Here is a 20904-nt window from a genome sequence, read left to right as displayed (position 1 = left end):
AAGTCTTAAGTGTTTTGCTTACCTTGCCCCAAAATTCAGAATTGTATCTTCTGCATCATGCTTTAGACATGTGAGTTTGGGAGTTTTAAAGAGGAAAGGCAAAGCCTGAAAACTGAAAACCATTTTACACAAGGAAAAAAATCATTCGCAGATGTGAATGGGCAATCAGAAGCAAGGTATCTTTTCATGGCCTTTTGTAACATTCTTGATCTAAAGATGAATGCTGAGTCAGTGCACTAATACAGCCCTTAGAACAGGCATCACAGATTTCCAGCCTGAGTGTACCTGTTTGCTTGCTGGTGTCCTTAAGCCAGGCAGAGGCCACACAGGGCACCTTATGCATACATACATTTATGTGTCTGAAGCAATGTTTTGTTTTTCTTGTTTGAGTTTGTCAAGACTTAACCCTCGCTGGCAAGTAAGCACCACACAGCTGCTCATTTAGTTCCCCGAGTCCCAGTGGGATCGGGAGAAGCGGGGAAAAAAAGAAACTCGTGGGCTCAGATGAAGACAGCTTAATAGGACAGAAAAAGGGAGATAGAATAATAGGAGCAGACTACGTAAAACAAGTTATGCACAGTACAGTTGCTCACCACCCAAAGACTGATGCCCAGCCTGTGCCCGAACAGCAATCATGTGATGCAGCCAACTCCTCAGTTTATGTACTGAGCGTGACATTGTATGGTATGGAATATCCCTTCAGCCGGCTTGGCTCAGCTGTTCTGCGTATATACCCTCTCAGCTTCTTGTGCACCTCCCCACTGGCAGGCCGTGGAAAGCTGAAAAGTCCTTCACTTAGTATGACCATTACTTAGCAACGACTAAAAGCATTATGTATGTTATCAAAGTTGTTCTCATACTAAGTCCAAAACTTAGCACTGTGCCAGCTAAAAGGAAGAAAATTTCTGCTTATGTAAATTGTTCTGAAAAGTAAGTTAGCACCTCATGAGCATTTTAAGTATGGCTTTCAGTAAAGCAGAAGGATCTAATTTAACGTCTACTTTTCTTTTATACAGACAAACATTACTTTTTACAAGGTGCAGTAGTTGTTGATCACGATTATATTGGCTTACCTGAAAGATCCTATAATCCAAGCCAAGAAGACTGTTGCTGAAGTAGAAATAAATGCTTATACAAGAGGTACATCTTCTGGGCAAATGCCACCTGCAGCCAAGAAAGACCAAGAATCAGCGCGTGGTAAATATCAGTCTGAGCTGACAGTAGATCATTGCATTGAATCAAATAATGCAAAGCTGGAACAATAGCCTTCACCTTGTTGGACTCTTCAGACCAAGATAGAGGATACTTAAGTGTAGTTTTACGTCACGCTTCATTGCTAAATGTTTTGGAACTTCTGTGGCAGACTGAAAAAAATTGTAATAGCTCCAAATTCCTTAGCCATATTCATTTTACTGCTTTATAAATATAAGAGGATTGCAGGTGTCCATTGGTTAATTTGTATGGATGTTAAGAAGGAACTTCTCTGTCACCAAAAACACAGGCACAACCTAGTAAAAGCACGTTCTCATCATGCATTCGAATTTCAGATTTTGTTGTAGAAGGGCAGTGTCACCGTACCTTACTGTTAACGTTTCATGACAAAATGCATCATTTCATTGTGATGACCTTTTCATTGATTCTTAGATGACTTATTCCTAACGTACAGAAGATACTGTGGGATGAATATAACTTAAGCAACTTCATGTGAATTTTGCCTCCACTGTAGGAAAGCTCATGTTCTTTTTCTGTTATAAAACAGTTTCCTGTTCTTTCTGAGAGGCTGCAAACTCTAGCTTTTACAGCTTTTGATTTCTAGTCTAAACTACAGGTCTGAAATTTCACAGAGCAGTAAAGCTGCCAAAATCAAGTACATGTTATGTTCTGCACCTGAACCAACAAGGCCTTCAACTGCTCCTCGCTCATCAAAACCAGTTTTAATTTCTTGAGCATATTGATCTTAGGAGCATTTATTATTCATTTGTGCTTTCTTCAAAAAGAGCTGGTTTCCCTGGTGGTTACGTTTTCCCAGAGCCAGTACAGATTTGGAAATTTCCACTGACAATGGTCTAGGAAAGTTGAAGCACTGCTGTAACTTGTTCTTTAGATTTCCTGAGTAAGTTGTTACTGGTCTGTGGAACACTGATGAGTGTAAATCAGTTATTTTTGTACATGACTGACAGAAAGAGTTTAGAAATTTAGAAATTTGACAAATTCTCTCTGATGCTGAGGAAGTTTTGCTTATCTCACTCTCTGAATGTATGCATTTCTCTGCTGCTGAAAACTGTGCAACTTATAACACAGGTAACAGGATGTACTATTTATTAAGAGTTTTCAATTAATCTTGGATAATGAGGTATGGTCCTCAGGGCTGATAAGGCATGAATTTATCTATGAGCTGTGTACCTAACGTACAACATTTCTTTAATATGATGGGACACAGCTGTGTAAGGAAAGAGCTCAGCACTGTGACGGGATCCTATCTTAAAATTCATGTTAAAAATGCCTAACACTCAAAGTATTTTGTGTCTTCTGAAAGTCCAGTCCTACACACTTTTCTCTACTGAGACTGTTTCAGAAAAAGTCCTGGGAGGCAGTTGGGGATGCTGGCTTAAAAGGCTTCTCCTCTTTGTCAGCTGCACAAAGCACTTGGAGATGAACAGGCTTTGTGTTGATGGTTAACAAACCTACAGAAGCTAAGAAGCCTATCTTTGTTAGCTACAGTTATCCGCAAATGGTGCTGTCCTCTGAGAAGGGCTGGCCTTTATAGTCATCAATCTAGTGCAGTCAGGGAAGCAAAGAAAGTGGGCTTGGTGAAATACATTTATTTTAAAAAAATGCTAGTAAATTTCTTCAAACTAATTATGGTAGAAAGAAAAACCCCACATGTATCAATGACATAACCAGTAACTATGCAGATTTGCCTTATTTTAATTTTTTTTTCCCCAATAATAAGCACTGTAGCCATGCAGGGTTTTTTTTCTTTTGTCCTGGAGTAGTAGCTTAAAGACAATAATCTATTTGGAAGCTGTGTGCCACGGGTGCTGGAAGTTCATGTCATGGTAATGACATGGCAGGCTAAATTGTTCCTATGCCAATTCTTAACAGAGGCCTAGGCTCTTTAAGTCAACTCCTTCTTCCCTGTATGTACCGTTGTTTCTTCCATGATGATTATTGCCTGATATGCTAGAATGGATTTTTTTAGATATATGTGTGCGCATGCATACTATTTGTATATGTGTATATATAGTGTGTGTATGAAAAAATAGTGTCAGGGATAAAATCAGATAATTTAAGAGCTCTCTGCAAGATTCTTTTCTGCTTTGATAGGTGTAAAAGAAACCTTTTTTCCTGCAACTGACTTGTACCATATGCAAATAAGAAACTACAGAGCTGTTTTCTGGGGAAGCTCTGTGGCAGCAGAAGTGCTGTGTAGCTGTTAAGGCTACAGTGGAGAGAAAGGAAATGCTACAGGGGCAGTGGAATGGGAAAAGAAGCATTTAACATGCAGTGTACTGATGATCATTCAGGCTTCCTCCTGATTTTGATCTACTGTTCTAACAGGTAGGCATTAGTGCCTCTTCAGTGTACTTAAATGGGGCCTTCTCTGCATGTGGGAGATTCACCGAAGTAAAATAAAGGGGTTTCAAATTAATGACATGAAAAACAATAAATAGAAACTGAAAAAAGTCCCACCGGGAAACCTGAGACATTAAAAGCAACACACTGTATGTGTAAGCTTAGAGAAACCCCTCTCAGCCTTGCCATAGCAGAGGGTTGCTTAGTGTATCCTTGTGACTCCAGTGAGTCATGACCTGCCTACATTTGGTTTGTAATTTAAACAATCTGGATAAATACACCAACATCTGTCTGTACTCTTTTTCACTGGCACACAGGTTTGATTTATGACAGGACAATAGCAGAAGACTGTTTCGTAAGATTGCTTAGAAATTATGTTTTCTGGTAGACCTTGTGCCCCCTCATGGCAAGTTGTTGAGAGGGGAGGACTTGAAGGGAATACAGCATGAGAGAAAAAGCGCTAGTTTCCTTATACCTCCCAGCAAAGAACTACTAATGTTTATCCTCTGGGCTGCTAGTGCCGCTAACTACCAGCTCACAGTTTGATGAAAAACACCATAAAAAAAATCTGCTAGTGAAAACACTCTATAGAAACACTCAGAATATTTTACAGTGGAATGAAAACCACACCTCTCTTGGTTTTAGTACTTCTCAACTTTTGTATAACACGTGACCATTCTGTGTTAAAAGTGTTCTTACTCTCCAGATACATATTTTGTCATCCCCCTAGACCGAATGTTCCCTGCTGGAGGGCACCAATGAGATGTGATTTGTTTTTCACAGCAAGCAGTTAACAGATCTTTTGAGTATAGCAATATAGCCAGATAAGCTAGGCTCATAATCTTTGCATAGTAACCCTCTAGGTGTCTTCAAAATATGTAATAGAACATTTTTTTGTGGATTGGAGTGGATGCTTTCAGTTAACTTACTGAACTAGCTGAAAATATAACTAGCTAGCTCTAGAATGGTGGAAACTCAGCACGTTGCATCCGCAGCTGTCATCATCTGCTGGCCTGAGGCTATGCTGCCCACCTGTGAATTCAATGGAACAAAATGCCATGTTAGAAGTCACAGAGACCAGATGATGTTTCAAAGTAAAAGACTAAAATTGACACAAATAAACAGGATTTGGCCATGTCCTCAGGAAATGGGTATTACACATCATTCTATTAGAAGACCTGCCACCCTGCTGTGGAAATCTTGGTAATCAAATTATGTAGACATTTGTAATGAAGTGCAGTACACAAAAAGCTCTAATTTGAAAATGAAAGCTCTTCCTGTTACAAGTAATCAAACAGTAACTTAATCTTGTTATAAATACTCAGTCAATTGTAATTTCTGCAAAAGATTGCTTTATTATGTTTATATGGGAAAGCATAGAAGCAAACAGTGCTGGGTGCGCTGGGGAGTCTCTGCTCCACCAACAACGCACACCTAAGTCCAAGCTCTTAGTTCCTTTTACATTATTCTGCAGGTCGATATTGTCCATGTGGCGATTTCTCAAGAGTAGGTTTAAGCTGGTTTTAAGTTTGTTAGTTCCTTTTAAGGCGATTTCCTTTTGTTCTTCCTTATCTTCACTTCTGTACTTTGAGCTCAGTTTCTTGCACAACGTATCTTTCAGGTCGTTATCAAGTTAATCCGCAGTCTCCTGCTGTTGTTCCATGCCTCCCTAGGAGGTCCTTCACTCAGGCTCCGAATCATTCCAGCAGGCCTTTTTCCCTATCGTCTGTAATGCTAATTTGCAGGTCGTGCATCAACAGGCATAACACTGTGTTTTCTGACACGAATTACATCTACACTCTCCACAATCTCAAATAATTTGATTCAAGAATGATTAATTCTGAGAGATGCATTCCCTAGTCAGTTTTCCCTTCCTCCTTTTCCTACTTGAACACAAAGACCACATTTGCAAATAAAAGAGCACTTACATTGCCTTAGCTGCCTACTTGTTTGTCCCTTTATAGCAGGCATTACTACAGGCTCTGAGGATGGTTTCATGTGTCTGTCATTTTCCAACAGAGGTCTTGGCTGCAGTAACGGTGCAGTCCATCTTACCTTCATGCTGTTTTACAGTGATGAAGGAGGCAGGAGCCTTGCTGCATTGGTAGCAGAAATCAGTAGACCATTAAAAGAAACAGGCTGTAGGAAATAGAGCACTCACAGTCTGTCAGGTAGTGCTGGCCTGCTACAAATTGCTAGTGCAATGGTCCACAGATCACTTGGATACAACATCCGGTAATTTACCAGTTGTTCCTTGTGTGGTCGTTTTCTGGACAAAAACCTCCTGACAAGCAGAGCTGGAGTACTCAGAGCTGCAGCTGGAGGCAAGCAAGCAGCAGTGCCTTGAACACATAAAGTGATATGCAAATGAGTGGATTAAAAGGGAATAAATCAGATTCCACAAAGTCTGTACTTAAAATTAGTTGATATTTTTTGACAATTTAGTCTCTGTATGCCTCACTTTCCCCTTCCACACAAAGTGAATAGCAACACATCAATTCCCAGACATACTGAGTATTACTGGCAGGCATGGCAATGAAAGCCTCAATAGAAAAGTCCACCAGAAAACAAGTTATATGCATTTTGTGCAGAATTACTGTGATATGTAGTAAATAATACTTGGGGTTTCCCACCAGACTGATTTTGAATGTTTAGTCAGAGATGTCATCCAGCGCTTCCACAGATCAAAGACTCAGGAAAAGGAGAGTGGACCAAATAGGAACAGAACAGGATTTATTGTATAGTTATTGTACTATAATGGCAAACTTAGTTTTTTAGACTCTTAACTTCAGCGTGTTCGGCTTCAGAGACGTTAGGGATTTACTGAGCCTTAACTTTCCCTGCCCACTGTTGTGGTCATAGGGTGGCAGCCTGTCCACACAGGAGCCTGCACACCCTGCCCCGGACTCCACTACCAAGGCGCAATGAATGTGTGATGCTTATACAAGGTGCTGCCCAATGGGTTGTTTCTCTGTATCTTTCCCAAACTACATTCTCAGCAAAGTTATCAACTGGTTACAGTAAAAGGTGTGGCAAACATTCAGTATAGCTTTGTAGCCTCCTACGAACTGTTCACCTTTCATTACTCCTTAAACTCGATTGCTGTGAGCTGGATTTCACATACAAATGCCTGGCAAAACGTCATCACTCCAGTTCCATGTGTGGCTCAGGGTCTGACCTGAGACCCAACTCAAAGAAACACAGCAGAATTGTGGGATTCAGTCTTCTTTAAGACAACTGATTTTCTCTTTTGAGGTTTTAGGTTGCCATGGATGAGGAACGTAGTCACTAATGATGGGTGGAGTATATCAAAGCATTGAGGAATGCAGCAGACAGGGCAGCATGCTGCTCTTAAAACCTACAGAAGTAGCACCAGCTTTAGTCTGTTATGGCTGGCTGTGTGGCTGGCCTTATGCTCATTCTGACAAAATTCTTAAATTGTAATTTAAAAAAATAGTAAGATATTTCTCATATGTTTCAGTTGGAAAAATAAATGTAGTTGTTAATTGATAATTTCCTTGGTTTGCTTAACTGTTACCATTGACTATTTGTTAGGAACAAATGGCTCCACTGCAAGTTGTACAATAAAATCAGGCAGATCTTCACTCGCAGATGTCATGCTTCACATGCAACTAATTAATAGGAAACATTAGTGGAAGGGAGATGAAGAAAGGAGCAGTCTTAACCTGTAGTATTTAGAAAATTGTAGTGTAGCTTTCAGGTTGACCTGTATGCAGTTCTCCCTTGTACCTTTTTAAATTTGTGTGTAACAAATCCAGACGGATGCTCCTTCAAGTTTTCCAGCCACCATATCCAGAAAGAGCAAGGTCATGTTTTGCTTGGATAAGCAGCTGCCACTGGAAATTTAAAATCCCCCTCTACACTGTTAGCTCTCCTCATTTCTTCTGTCAGTAATGTTTAGCTATGCAGATAAGTCTAAATTTTCATACGTATTGGAGAGGAGTTTGATGAGCTGTTATAGTGTAAATTTTGATAACAAATGTTGATAATTCACAATGGAGAAAAAATAATTTCACATTAAAAAACAGGTAAAGGAAAATCAGGGTGCCACAGCAGCCGGGTTTACTAGCATCTATGTTGCATAGATAATATAGTGGTCTAATTCCAGCCTTTATTTTTAATTGACCTGGATATTTCATTCTGTTGTTTCTTTTTTTTTCTTTGTTTGATTAGTATATGTATCCTCACAAACTATGAATTATATCATAACACAATCTTTCAAATTTAGAAGTATAACCTATTTAAATTATAAAGCTGCTTTTGAATTGCTCAGCAGTGATCTGCTTCCCAAAACTTGTATTGGTAATACATACGTAGTCTTTCAAACAAGTTCCCACATGCATGTTTGAATAGCAAGATGGGGCAGAAAAGGGATTTCTGTGACCAATACTTAATTCTCTGTAGCATGAAAGACATTACAGACCTAGAAGTTCTGATAAAACACAAATAAATCTAGCTTTGGCAAGGAAGAAGCTGTTGCAGTTTACTACACTTATCCTCATTAAGCACAACAGTGTACTGTTTGATTAGAGAACTCTGCCTAATCAAAATGCTTCCTGTGGAATTATTTTACACCTAATAATACTTGTGGCAAAGACAGCTGCTTAATTGAGATGCCTTCAGTTGACTTGGGTGACAAGCTGCGTGTTCTGGTTCAGTGTGTTCTTCTCATAGCAGCTTGAAGTTGCCCCAGTCTGCCCCCACCTACAGTTTCTCACCTGTTCCAGTGTCTCACCACCCACATAGCAAAGAATTTCTTTCTCAAACACAATGTAAATCTCTTTCAGTTTAAAACCATTGTCCTGTCCCTCAAGACCTCAGTAGTCTTTCTGTGTCTTTCTTATAACCCTCCTTTAAGTATTGAAAGGCCAAAATAAGCTTTCCCAGACCATTCTCTTCTCCAGAATGAACAATCCAAACTCTCCTAGCCTTTCTTCATAGGACAGGTGTTTCAGCTCTCTGATAATTTTCACGGCCCTCCAATGGACCTGCTCAAACAGGCCCATGTCTTTCCTGTGCCGAGGACTCCAGAGCTGAACACAGTACTCTAGGTGAGGTCTCACCAGAGCAGAGGGAGAGAATCACCTCCCTTGACATGCTTTTTATGTGGTCTCGGATTATTGTAGAGACCGACCTCTGAATTCCAGAGAGTAGATTAATACTAATGCTGAATTAATCTCTCTTACTTTTCAATTAAACTGTGTTCAGCTACTTCCACCTCAACAAAGCATTTTTTTTTAATCAGAAATAAGGATCAGGTAAAGGAAAGGAGGCAGCTGCATATTATCTTCATCGACCCAATACTATGGAAGCAGAGTACACCCAATGTCAGATGGATATTGTATAAGCTATCCAAATATTAGGGAAATACACATCTACTCACCACTTTTTGAGGAAAGCCTGTAATCTTTTAGAACAAATGCTATATACATCACGTATGACAGCAGTGCTACCACAGCTTTCTTAATTTCTGTCATTGAAAACTTCCTGTAAACTAGCAGGGGATCAAGGCCACAGCTAAATATAACAGTGCCTGGCTTTCAAAAGTGAGACAGAAACAGGCCATTCTACTTGCAACATTAGGAAAACAAAGTAGCAGGAGAAAAAAGTTGCATGCTATAAATACAACCAAATGAAACTGAATCCAGCAGTTTAGAAAGCTATCCCAGAGTATTTTCTATACTTGAGAAAACCAACCTGGCAAGGACTAAAAGTTTTTTTCTGACAAAACTGACAGTAGCCAAAACACCTGCAACGGTGATAATGAAAGCTGTTTGTCAAGCACTGGAACAGGCTGCTCACGGAGGTGGTTGACTCACAATCCCTAGAGGTGTTTAAAAGATGGGAACTTGTACCTGGGGACACAGTCTAGTGGTGAACTTAACAGGGCTGGATCAATAGTTGAACTCAAATCTTAAAGGTCTTGTCCAATTGCAACCATTTTGTGATTCTGTGAAAATTGCAGTAATTACAGCTGTGTACACTCTGCTTGTCATAAAGATTTTAAAAGATTAATCATGTTCTGATCCTCAAACTAGACTGATAAATCATCATGATGTCACAATGATTCACACTTCAGATGACTCATACAGTCAGAATAATCATCTAGCAGGTCTTCTGCAAATCTCCTGTTCAATGAATAAACATATAATTGGATTGAGAATTCCTGTTGTATGAATGAAGAAGGAAGTGTGGATAAACAGGAAAATCAGTACTACTGATCAGGTATACTAGATGCCTGTCCTGACTAATTTGCATATTTAATTTGAGACACAGGTTTCCTCTTAGCTGTGACCATGTTCTACTAAAGTCAACACTCTGCAGTTTTCCTTTATAAGTAAAATTCCTCTTTAAATGCTTAAGGTTGACTTGGTATATGTATGTAAATTATTAGTCTTTAAATTAATCCTTTGTGACATAGCAAAAAAAAATTTCCAGCTTCCATACAAAATAGCACTTTTTCTCTGCTGTTAAAAGGCATGAATATTTTTACTGTTTTAAGTGGGTTGAGTAACTTTTATAAAAATTTTATACAAAAAACTTTAAAGTATGAGAAAACTACAAAGTACACTCCAACAGCTAATGCTCTGCGAATACTTTATTACACAAATTACATTCAGCTTCTGAAAATAGTGTTCTAACAGTGATACTATCTAAAAATAAGACATCCCAGAAACACATCAAGTTAGGAAGAAGAAAAAAAATTAAATAGAGACTTTTATCTTTCCTTCAATGCAATATAATGCTAGTGATTTTAAAAAAATAGAAGATTTAGCAGCTTCATTTTCTTGTGGCACTGTGTTTTCTCTGCAACAGGCTAAGGACAGAATAGTAAAGGCACAAAACAGAAACTGGCAACTGAATAGTTATGGGAAAAATATTTTGATGAAGCAGATAGTAAGACTTATTTACAAGATCCCCAAATTCAGATGAGAAAATACTACTGCTTTAAATCAGTGCTGCAATTAGAAGACTGTTTTCTCAATTAAGATGTTCACATAAAAACCAATGGCACTGATAAGGAACATCCATACATTCCTCTACTTAAAAAAACGGAATTGAAACCAAACAAAAATTAAAGGAACTAGTGTACAGCCCCACACAGACTAGTACAGTTTACAATTAAATACACAAAAATCTTAAACGTGCTTAAGGAGAAAGGAATCTGACATTCTTTGTTGAACATATAATGGAGAACTCAAAGGCTGGTTTCAGGATGATGAAGGTGCTGGTGGGAGCGGAGGTGCTGAACACTCTTCCTCTGAATCTGTGCCGTCATCTTCATCTTTTTCTTGATCACTTCCTTCAGTGCTCAGTCGGTCAAATCCTTTTCGGCTGTAGCCTTTGTGACTTGCAAAGAAGTTCCCCAAGTTAAGGCCACCACCGCCTTTCCCTGTGGAAAGGAAAGGCTTGTCATAAGATTTGTTTTACTGTACAAGGGGAATAAAACTCTATCTACTTATTCAATAGCATAACGGAGGTTATTTTACGTGTCTTTCTGTTTTTATAGATCAGCACATGAGCCATAAGAGCTGAGTTTAGAGATTATGAACGAAGGAAATTAATCTTTGAAGTAGAACTATTTTTTCAGCATCCATTGCTGTATTAAGTCATTACACAGGCTTCTTATGTTCCTATCAGTCCTTAGTCTCAAAGTGCTCTCATTCACCAGACCCGCAGATAAATAACATTTATAACTTGTTATAACAGATACTGCTCTCTCACTGATAGTGACACATCCTCTCCAGTAGATAGGTAATGACGGATGAAAAGTATTATAAAAGACATCTCCACGAAACACCTGAGGTTTGCCTCCAATCTTCCCTCTGAGGAAGTTTTATCAGAACTGTTATTCAAAGAGAAGTGACTATAGGAAAAAACTCCAGTTACTGCATTCTTGAAAGATCTCCAAAGACTTAGACTTACCTCTCAGGTTCCCTAAAATTCTGCCTGAACTTGAATTAAGTTTGTGCTCCCCATCAGCTGAAAAATAAGGTAGATTTCAAAAATAAGCTAGAAATGTCATTCTATGATTAAATAATTGTATGTATTTTCTGATACAAAGCACAGACATTCAATAAATTGATAAGCAGCTCTAAGAAGGAAAACTGGTACTTTTCAGCTTCTTGATGAAGATGAAATTATAATTCCTGACAAAATTATCATACCACAGATTTTCAATTTATGCCAATTCAGCCACTAAGAAGATTTATATGTAAGTTATTCCTAAGAATTTCATTCCCTCAGATGTCTACTTATGTTGGTATGAAGACCTCACAGGAAGTACAAGAAACTTGTCAGTTATAATGTGCACAACTACACTCCAGAACACTGCAAGATACAGCTTGTCATTTGAAATGGTAATGTTTCCCTTCAGAGAAGACTGGCTTTCTGGAAGACAGTGATCTGTGAATTTCTTCAGATGTTTTGGAGGAACTTTCTCTCCCCTGTTATGAACTATATCCTTCTCCCTGGTAACTCTTTGCATCCTTCACATGAAGAAAAATTAAATGCCATCAAACTGTTTTTTCCAATATACCACTTGGTTTCCATAAATCTGAGCCAGAACCTTACCTATGTAACTGTATCATTCTCTTTGATACAGTAAATTCAAGCACTGCTTTAATCCAAATGGAATGCAAAGATGCTTTTATAAATCATATCCACTAACGATCGTACTCCAGTAGTCTAGAGTGTTTGCACATTTGATATGCTAAACATGTTTGAACATAAATAGTCAAGATGCTGCACATGAAAACTGCAAATAAAATGCATTCAATCCAGTTGTGCAGTTAGATCATTGAGTTACTTATTTTGTTACAGTATGTTCTAGCCAGTGAACAAACAGTAACTTGTCTATCTCATGTACCTTTTCTTCTCTCGATAAGAGTATTTTGATAAAACTATTCATACCATACAAAATAACAGGTATAATAATCAAACTCCTACTGCTGTCTACCAGTTTCTCGAAAATAGTATTACATACTAATAATTAAGAACAGACTGCAAGTACCAATTAAAGCTCTTACAGCAACAGATGGAGGTGCATTTCTGACTCTCAAAATGCACAAGGTAGTACTAAACAATAAGACATAATCTCTTATAAATGTTATCTGTTTGCATTTTGCTTATACCTTTATAATACATATAGAGTCCTTTGTTCTCAACAATTTAAAGATCCCAAAGAGAAAATCAAACTTCGCTCAGACTATTATAATTTATTCACTCTAGACAATAATGTGAATATTCTAGTCATTTCTGAGATATCAATTTTTGGCTTGACACCTACTACGTTCTTAGATATATGACCTGAAAAGAAGGTGGCTTGGTATGTAATATAAAAGGCATAGAGGGATGCAGTTGCTGTGCATTCTGCTTCTTAGTTTGTATGAAGCATCACAGTAACTGTTCAGAGGGGTAAAGAGACAGTAAGTCTCTCTCTTCATACCCTTGCCTGTCAATGTTCAGTGATATTTTGAACTGGAATAGTAAAAGCCCGTTCTCTAGAGTTAATCATGGTTACCTCCACAGACAGTTGTCTTCCTCCACTGAATAAATATTAAAATTGCCAGCAGGACAACAACAGGGATAATTAGAAGAATTGTAATAAGAACAAAGGAAACTCCAGTGCTGGCCTGTCGGACCAAATGTTGTTTTTCCTGCTTCTTTAGAGGGCCTGATGATTCTGGGTTGTTTTTCAATCTGGCTTCTACAATTGTTTCTGGTTCTTTAAAAAGAAGAAAATTTCAATATATAAACCATATGCATCAAGCAATACAGAACAAGGTGATAAGAAAAGAACAAGGCAGAATAACTGAAGCATTGAGCAACAGGAAAACAAAAGACAAACACTTATGGAGAAATTTTTCGTTCTCGCTGATATTGTCTTGAACGTAAGGCAGAGAGAGTCTGATTGATACTACTCACTAGCAAAGATGCTCTCCCCATTTCTCAAATGGTGAGAGAGCTGCCAGGGAGAGTTTTGTCTTAAAAAGTATCTACCACTTAAAATACAAGAAAATCCCCAAAAGATCTATTTTTACAAATAGACGGGTGAAGTAATATCAATTAAATATCTCCTTTGGATAATAACACTTGTACAAGAAATCCAGAAATCCAGTACATGTTGTATTGCCATAAAGCAAAAAGGAAAAACTTTAAAGTTTTTTTCAGTAAACTGCAACAAAAGGTTGAAGTTTCAAAACTGTTATATTCTGTGAAAGAACTTTGGCTCTGTAAATCTGGAGAGTTTTTGAAAATGGCATTCAATCATTCCTGACTAATTTTTTACCAGCAGAAAACCAATTTCAATAAAACTCTCTACTGCTGTTTTGTATGTGCATAAAAGATCACGTTTTTTGGTAACTTTCAATGAGTAAAACCATCTAGCTTTATATTTTGAAGTGTGACTTTACTGCACCTCTTAAGAAGTCGCTGCATCAGAAATACTCTAAATCAACTCTGCTTTGATCCTGTATCAAACTCAAAATGGTGTACTATTCTAAAAGAATAGTAAATGCTTCTGTTTATACTTAACACTAATACAATGATAACAAAGGTAGAGTGGTAACATGCTGTCTGTTCAAGTAGTAGTTATAGCCAAGTGCAATTTTCCTCTACCATCTTGCCCATCTCTGTGGAAAGTTACAAATCTCTACACTCCACTTCACAGCAGTGCAAGCAGTAGTAACAGTCTGTCATCAGGAGGCTGTGGAAGTGCAGGTCATAAAGTGTCCATTTATTAAGCAGAGGATGACACAAAGATCATTTGCTATCTCTTTTCTTCAAGTTGAGTCGAAAGATGTTAATTTCAATCTACGAACTCTAAGCATTTTCAGAGATTGTTACTAAAAGTTCTTTTGTGATACTATTGCATTTTTCTCTGTAACAGTAGAAGTGTCAGCTAGCATGGCACCTTCCTACAGAAAGCTGACATGCATTACTATACACCTACATCTGTTGTACTGGGCATGCTGTAAAGTCAACACTTCTCTTTTAAGTACTTCAGGAGGACTGATGTACCAACAGAAATAAAACAGAAAGATAATGGTTTTGATGATAGGGATTTAATTATTTTATGATGTCGGCTTCCTTTATTTTCTTTTTTTAAAATGCTTGTAATTGGCAGATGGGATCTTTTCGTATTTGTCTGCATATACATGCCTACAGCAAACCACACAAACTCTGAATTCAACCTAACAAAAACAGTTAGGAACACTTGAACATTTTATAAAGGCCTCTCCATACCCTGGTACTGTTTTTCTGAAACAGAAACGAACTTTTCTTTTTCAACACAGAAGAGCTACATAACACAATATTACAGTTAATGCTAGTTTTCACCTTCCTGAATTGCTATTTTACCCTTTTCAATCTTCTCTACATGTAGTTTTTATTTCCCTACATTAAGCTTCTATATATTTTTATTTACTTTTTTAATTTTTAACATTTTCCTGCAGATAAATTGAAAAAAGAAATCAGTAAATCTAAGGAAATAGATCTAAATAGAAAAATATATATATTTGCCATATGGTGTGACTGGCAAGGATGTGTGCTGAAAGACTGCAGAAAGATAAACTATCATTTCAAATAACCCTTTTTTTGGTGGTTAAGGGTTGCAGAGCAGGGCGAAGGGTGCTGGAAAGTATCTATCAGTTATATTTCAGAGCTTCTCCTGCATCTATGAAGCTGACACAGGTATCAATCCAGACCACACTAGATGGTGATACAGAATTAATCCATTAGCTAAATTTTTATCTTAGCATCTGTGAAGCACTTATCATCACTGGAAATAAAATATTTAGATTGGCTGTAAAATAGCACCTACTAGATAATACTGTTACAAGCTGCTTTCTAGTGCTTCCTATGCCATCTATTCTAACTATATTTACTGTATAAAGTGATTGTGAAAAATAAAACAACACTAAAACTAATCAGCAGTTTCCCCTCTAACTTGGCAGAAGCAGTGAAAATATCGGTATCTAGGCGAAAATATTGGTTAGTTCTTTTCCATAATGAATCAGACTAACCTTTTATTTCCTGGACCTCAATACCAGCCTTTTTAACTGACCGATGTTCCATTTCTGTAAAACAAAATTATTCTTCAGAACAACTGACATTTCAGAAAAAGACTCAGTTACATTTTACTGCTAGCTTTCTCAAACAATCCCATCAGCATCTAAAATTCACCAAGGAAAGTCAATATAAACCATTCAATAGCTCATAAGCCCATGGGGGAAAAACAAAACCAAACAAAACATAAAAAAACCCGAGACCTGGATTCAAGAAAGGTGTTTGGAGTAATTAACTATCATTCCACAGAGACATTTTGTGGGTATGTAAAGGTTCAGGAATTTCCACAAAAATAAAACTGTTAATTATAATCAAAATCCCAATGGATTAAAAATTATATACAAGGGCTTTCCTCATCTAACATGGAAGTGATTAATAATTTCATTATTTTTTGTTCTCATGTTTCTTTGAGTAAAAGCCTTGAAGCATTCTTCTTCAGGTTACCATATGCAGAAAAAGCCATATTCAGTCAGAATTACAGTTGATCTGGTTCAGTTTCCTGTTATTAACAGCAGCTGATACCAGATGTCCCAAAGGAAAACTCACGAATTATAAACAGACAAATATGGAAAAACTGACTTATTCAGAAGTTCATTTATAACAGTAGGCTCTTAATGGTTGACTAACACACTAAAGCCTGAGGCTTTTCCCCTCTCATGCATTTTTTAATCCAATATAATGTACCAGTGCATTGTACTTTTATTCCTGCAAAATACCTAATCTCTCTCTGAATCCTACTAAATTGATGTCTGACTAAACAGGTCCCTCTCCCTGAAGTCAGATTACTTGGCTTGGGGTTACTAGTTTAAAACTGGGAAGTTCTTCCAGTTCATGGAAACAGAACTTCAAATTATACTAGATTAATATTCTAATGACGAATACTCCCAATTAAATGAATATAAATTGTAAATCGACTTGTGCTTTTTCTTTAGCCCCCGGGAGTTTCCGATATCATAACCTAAAAGTAAGCAACTGACTTGTCAACAAATGATATATTAAAATTACTGAAACATTGAAGACTCATGCTTTTGTTTAAGAAGGTGTTGACATGACAAGTGATATATCTACCATGAGGCAAATGCATTTTGATTCCTTCTGTGACAAATGAACCCATACGTTCAAGACTCTTCTTTGACAGAGCTTGCAATAATGCCGAAGAATGCTCTTTTATTGAAAACTGAGTGGTAGCACACAGCTTCTGCAGGCAGACCTTGTAGTGTATTTAAATCACTGTCATTAAGCCACAGGGTTCTTTTCCAGTGGTACTAGATAAGCAGTACTGATGTGAAGATACAAAATGTGAAGTTGTAACATTAAGGACAAAATGAACATACTTTCTGTGGATGCAAACTTCCACACTGCTCTGGCATGAACATCTCCAACGAATACTGTTTTATCTTCTGAAGCAACAACATCATGTGGCATCTCAAAGCTCTGTGAAGACAAGCAGTCACAGATTACTCTTAGGTGTCTACACATTCACAAGGCTTTCTTCACCCTACTTGAGACTGGTCATGTTCAGACCTTAGACTGGAAAATGCAGCAGTTGCTGGCGCGAAGGCCTAACATGAGTGAAGGAATACCATTGCTATTGCATGTCTGTCTTCTCCAGGGATGACACTGGAGATTATTAGATGTATTAATGCTAAGTAATTGTTATATTTATATTCTTGCATTCAATCTTATCCTGTGAAATAGATATTTAAAAAATGTGTTTTCAAGACCACATATTTAATTTTTATCAGAGTTTGTATGCCACACAGCTTTTTGCAATACTCAGAAAAAAATAATGCTTTCTAATATAATTTAAAACTGGACAGCAAATAACAGAGCATACATATTACCAAGAAAATGTAATCTTAACATTAATTCTTTAGTCTATGATAATACATGGAAACTTTTTTTAAAAAATAAACATAATTTTTATGTATAATACTGTATGACCAACATTTAGCTTTAACTTCCACACTAATCTTCTGTAAAAAAGAGATATAACCATACAGTCGAATTTTATTTCTGCTTAGGAAATAAATTTCTGATTTTTGAAGTATTACTAATATCTAAATATATGAAAATTTCAAGTCATTCATTGTTCTCTTAAATGAGCTTTCAAGAATCAGATGCCAGCAACAGAGTAGGTTTATCCTGACTGAAGATTTGATCTGTAGGAATCACCTTCAGGGTAGTGTAATTTTCAAAAGTGTACCACATGCAGAAACTATGACCCCAAATGCCAGTGTCTTCATTAAGTTAATATTATGAAGAATTCCTTTTGAATACCTTACATTATAAAACATCTTATTTCCTGTTATAGTCTTACGACAGTTGGAGAAGTAGGATGTTACCAACATTCTCATATAACTAAAGGCACCAGGCACTCTATGCAGTACTCCACCTTTCTAAGTGGAATGAAAGTATCAATTATTTCTCCAGTAGAGAAGTTCATTACAAATCCTTGCACTGGTTCTGCCTCTCCAGGATAAGGCATTCCATTAATTGCGAAGAGGAGACCACCTGCAATAACAACAGATTTGCTTTAACAATTCACACATCACAAACTACAGAAAGATAAATTGTACTAGTATAGATGAAAAAAGGCTGCTGAGATAAAGGCAAACAGAAAAGTATCTTAATGGGAAACTGAATCATAAAAGAGTAGTAAGGTGTAACAGGTGACAGTTAAGCGATGCACACTTTGTTGAAATGAGAACAACAAGGAAGGCAATATTTTATTGATTGATTAAACATAAAAAGAAGGTGAAAGGATAAAAAAAAGTCTGAAGAATGCTCTGCTTAATCTGATAATGGAAATTTCTTTAAATGCATCAAAAGCAGATAGTATGCTAGGGAATCAGTGGGACCACTACATGATCTTTATGGTGGGAACTAGACAATCTTTAAGGTCCATTCCAACTCAAACTATTCTATGACTCTATGACCACAAATGGAGAAAGTATGAAAGGAGGACACAGGGAGGAGGGATCTGTGGCAGAGCAGCTCAGTTTTTGTTAGTGTTTTTCTGCTGAATACGTTGTGGACGTTCTAACACTCCACTTTTTTTTTTTTTTTGTAGCAAAGAGGTCAGCAGAGCCAGCTCAACTGGAAGAAGATATACAAAAGGTCAGACAAGTTGAAGGTTAATACACCAGGGCTGCATGGTATTCACTCAAGTTCAGAAGGAACTCAAATGTGAAATTGCAGATCTCAGGGCAAGCTGGTAACCTAGCACTGCTAACAGCCACTCCTCCAGAAGACTAGCAGACTGAAAAAATAATGTCCATCTACAAGACGGGCTCAAAGGGAGCCTGGGAATCACAATTCAACACCTCTGGCTTCTGTGCCCAGTAACATGGTAAAATCCATATTGAAGAATAAGAAATGTAGCCTGTTTGAAACAACTTACTATGGCTTCTCAAAGGGCAAATTGTGCCTCACCTCCTAACAAGAAAAAACTGTCAGACACAGACCACTCGGCTATAGGTATCAAGTACGTCATCCATTACAGCATTTCCTATGTTCTTGGCAGATATAAGAGAGATAACCTCAATATTAAATTTGGTAGGAACTACAGCGTCAGAAGCTTGACACTGCTTGTACATTTCTTAACATTTACATTACCTTCAGTACTGGTTGGTATTAGAAATCTAATCTCAAAACCCAACACAGCAATTTTTAAAACTGTATGCTTTCATATTTTTTTTTGTTGTTGTTGTTTTATGAAACCCAAAACTTTGTAGACTGGGAGCTCTTTATCTCGTTTTCTTCAATGCAGCTTGAAGTGAATATTTTAAAACATTATTATTAACGAACCACTGACAGTGCTATCACTAGGAAGCAAATCATCTACTTGTTGACATTGCATTTAGGGAGTCTAATCAGTCATTTCTCAGAAGCAGAGATTATACGCAAGCTTCCCTCATCCTGCAAACAGGAAAACAGGATAGTTCTAAAATTTTCCATTACATCAACTCTGCATCTGGCCTAAGATAACCTAATAGCACTCTTCATGAAATAACACTGTCCTGTGACACAGTAGCATAGAAAACTACTTGAAATAGAAAAAACAGGCAAAAAGATTACCTGGCACATATGAAACTGCAAACAACTCTCTTCCAAATGATTTGTGCTTGATTTCTCTTATGAACTCCCCAGTCTCTAACCCAAAGCACTGAATTCGACCATTTTCCCTGTCTGCAACGCATAGCTCACTGAAGTCAGGGATTAGGGCTAAGCTGTGAGGGATACGAAACTGTCCAGGTCTGGCTCTGCCTAAAGACGTCTCTGCAACACAAAATATTCAGGTTTGTGTTAAAACTACACACCGAAACCACCTTTTGCTTACAAACAGCAGTATGTCACATAACACTACAGCGTTGGGAAAATAATAAAGTCAGCTTGCTAGCTCGCAAGTTTTACTCATTTAGCTAGGTAAACTGTGCTAGTCTTTTGTGTTGTCTTTGTAAATCCTGAATTCATGAATTTATGAATATAAAACTGAGCTAGGCAGAAGTGTAATTACTCACCAAACTTAAAACAGATAGAATCATGGCATAAATTTTGTAAAAATGGTAAAGGTTTATACTACTTGATCAAATGTTTAAGAAAAAAATGTTTTTGCATCAGAATCTTTTCTTGATATGTCAATACCTGTACTGAAAGCATGCTAACAAAATCCCTTTTTTACAATTTTTAGTGAATATATAACTTCTACAAGTAGCTGTACAAATAGAAGAGAGAAAAGTGGAATGCAATGACAAGGCTGAACTTCTGCTAGGGCCTGGAAGGTATTTTGGTAATAGAAATTTATAAATTACAGTAGTAACAATATCAACAATCCCATGGTTCATGATGAGTTCATGAAAAAAGCAGTAAGGGTAAAGTACCAAGAGCTCTGACCTGTACCTTCTCCCCACTGCATCATGTACAATCCACTTGGAGAGAACTGAATGACTCGACTGTTACAGTAGCCATCAGAGACATAAATACTGCCAGTGATTGGATCCACAGCCACATCAGTTGGTTGACAGAAATGATTTTTGTCACTGCCTGGTTGCAAAGCCATTCCTAAGACCAGTAATGGTTCTTTGACATCTGCTCCTAGTTTGAAAACCTTGTTTTTATTCAATTGGAAAAGAGAAGAGATTTCAGTTATGGAAAGTGAAATATAAGAGGGATGACTGCCGATGGAAAAATATCTATTACTACGTGTAAAATAAATATACACTCCAAACAGAGCCT

At 37.3% G+C, this 20904-nt stretch overlaps 2 protein-coding genes across 9 annotated transcripts in view; one reads left to right on the top strand and one right to left on the bottom strand.

Moving 5' to 3' along the window:
- Nucleotides 1-19740, top strand: part of GIN1 (gypsy retrotransposon integrase 1) — a 30531-nt gene extending 10791 nt beyond the window's left edge. Inside the window, 1 exon segment of the mRNA XM_054053646.1 lies at nucleotides 18740-19740. Within this exon segment, the coding sequence (XP_053909621.1) occupies nucleotides 18740-18807 (68 nt within the window). The 3' untranslated portion in view covers nucleotides 18808-19740.
- The window catches only part of PAM (peptidylglycine alpha-amidating monooxygenase), a 122995-nt gene continuing 112268 nt past the window's right edge, over nucleotides 10178-20904 (bottom strand). For 6 of the 8 annotated variants that reach the window (XM_054053637.1, XM_054053644.1, XM_054053640.1 and 3 more), the window contains 8 exons: nucleotides 20563-20776; nucleotides 19747-19947; nucleotides 18062-18180; nucleotides 17001-17100; nucleotides 15624-15677; nucleotides 13121-13324; nucleotides 11524-11580; nucleotides 10178-10990 (listed from right to left, as the gene is read on the bottom strand). In XM_054053637.1, coding sequence (XP_053909612.1) covers nucleotides 10809-10990; nucleotides 11524-11580; nucleotides 13121-13324; nucleotides 15624-15677; nucleotides 17001-17100; nucleotides 18062-18180; nucleotides 19747-19947; nucleotides 20563-20776 — 1131 coding nt within the window. In that variant the 3' untranslated portion in view covers nucleotides 10178-10808. The remainder of the gene's footprint in view (nucleotides 10991-11523; nucleotides 11581-13120; nucleotides 13325-15623; nucleotides 15678-17000; nucleotides 17101-18061; nucleotides 18181-19746; nucleotides 19948-20562; nucleotides 20777-20904) is intronic. The other 2 variants (XM_054053643.1, XM_054053645.1) reach the window with 1 other exon arrangement.

The sequence above is a fragment of the Cuculus canorus genome, chromosome Z (assembly GCF_017976375.1).
Source record: "Cuculus canorus isolate bCucCan1 chromosome Z, bCucCan1.pri, whole genome shotgun sequence".
Classification (NCBI taxonomy): Eukaryota; Metazoa; Chordata; class Aves; order Cuculiformes; family Cuculidae; genus Cuculus; species Cuculus canorus.
This window is presented reverse-complemented; position numbering and strand designations above follow the sequence as displayed.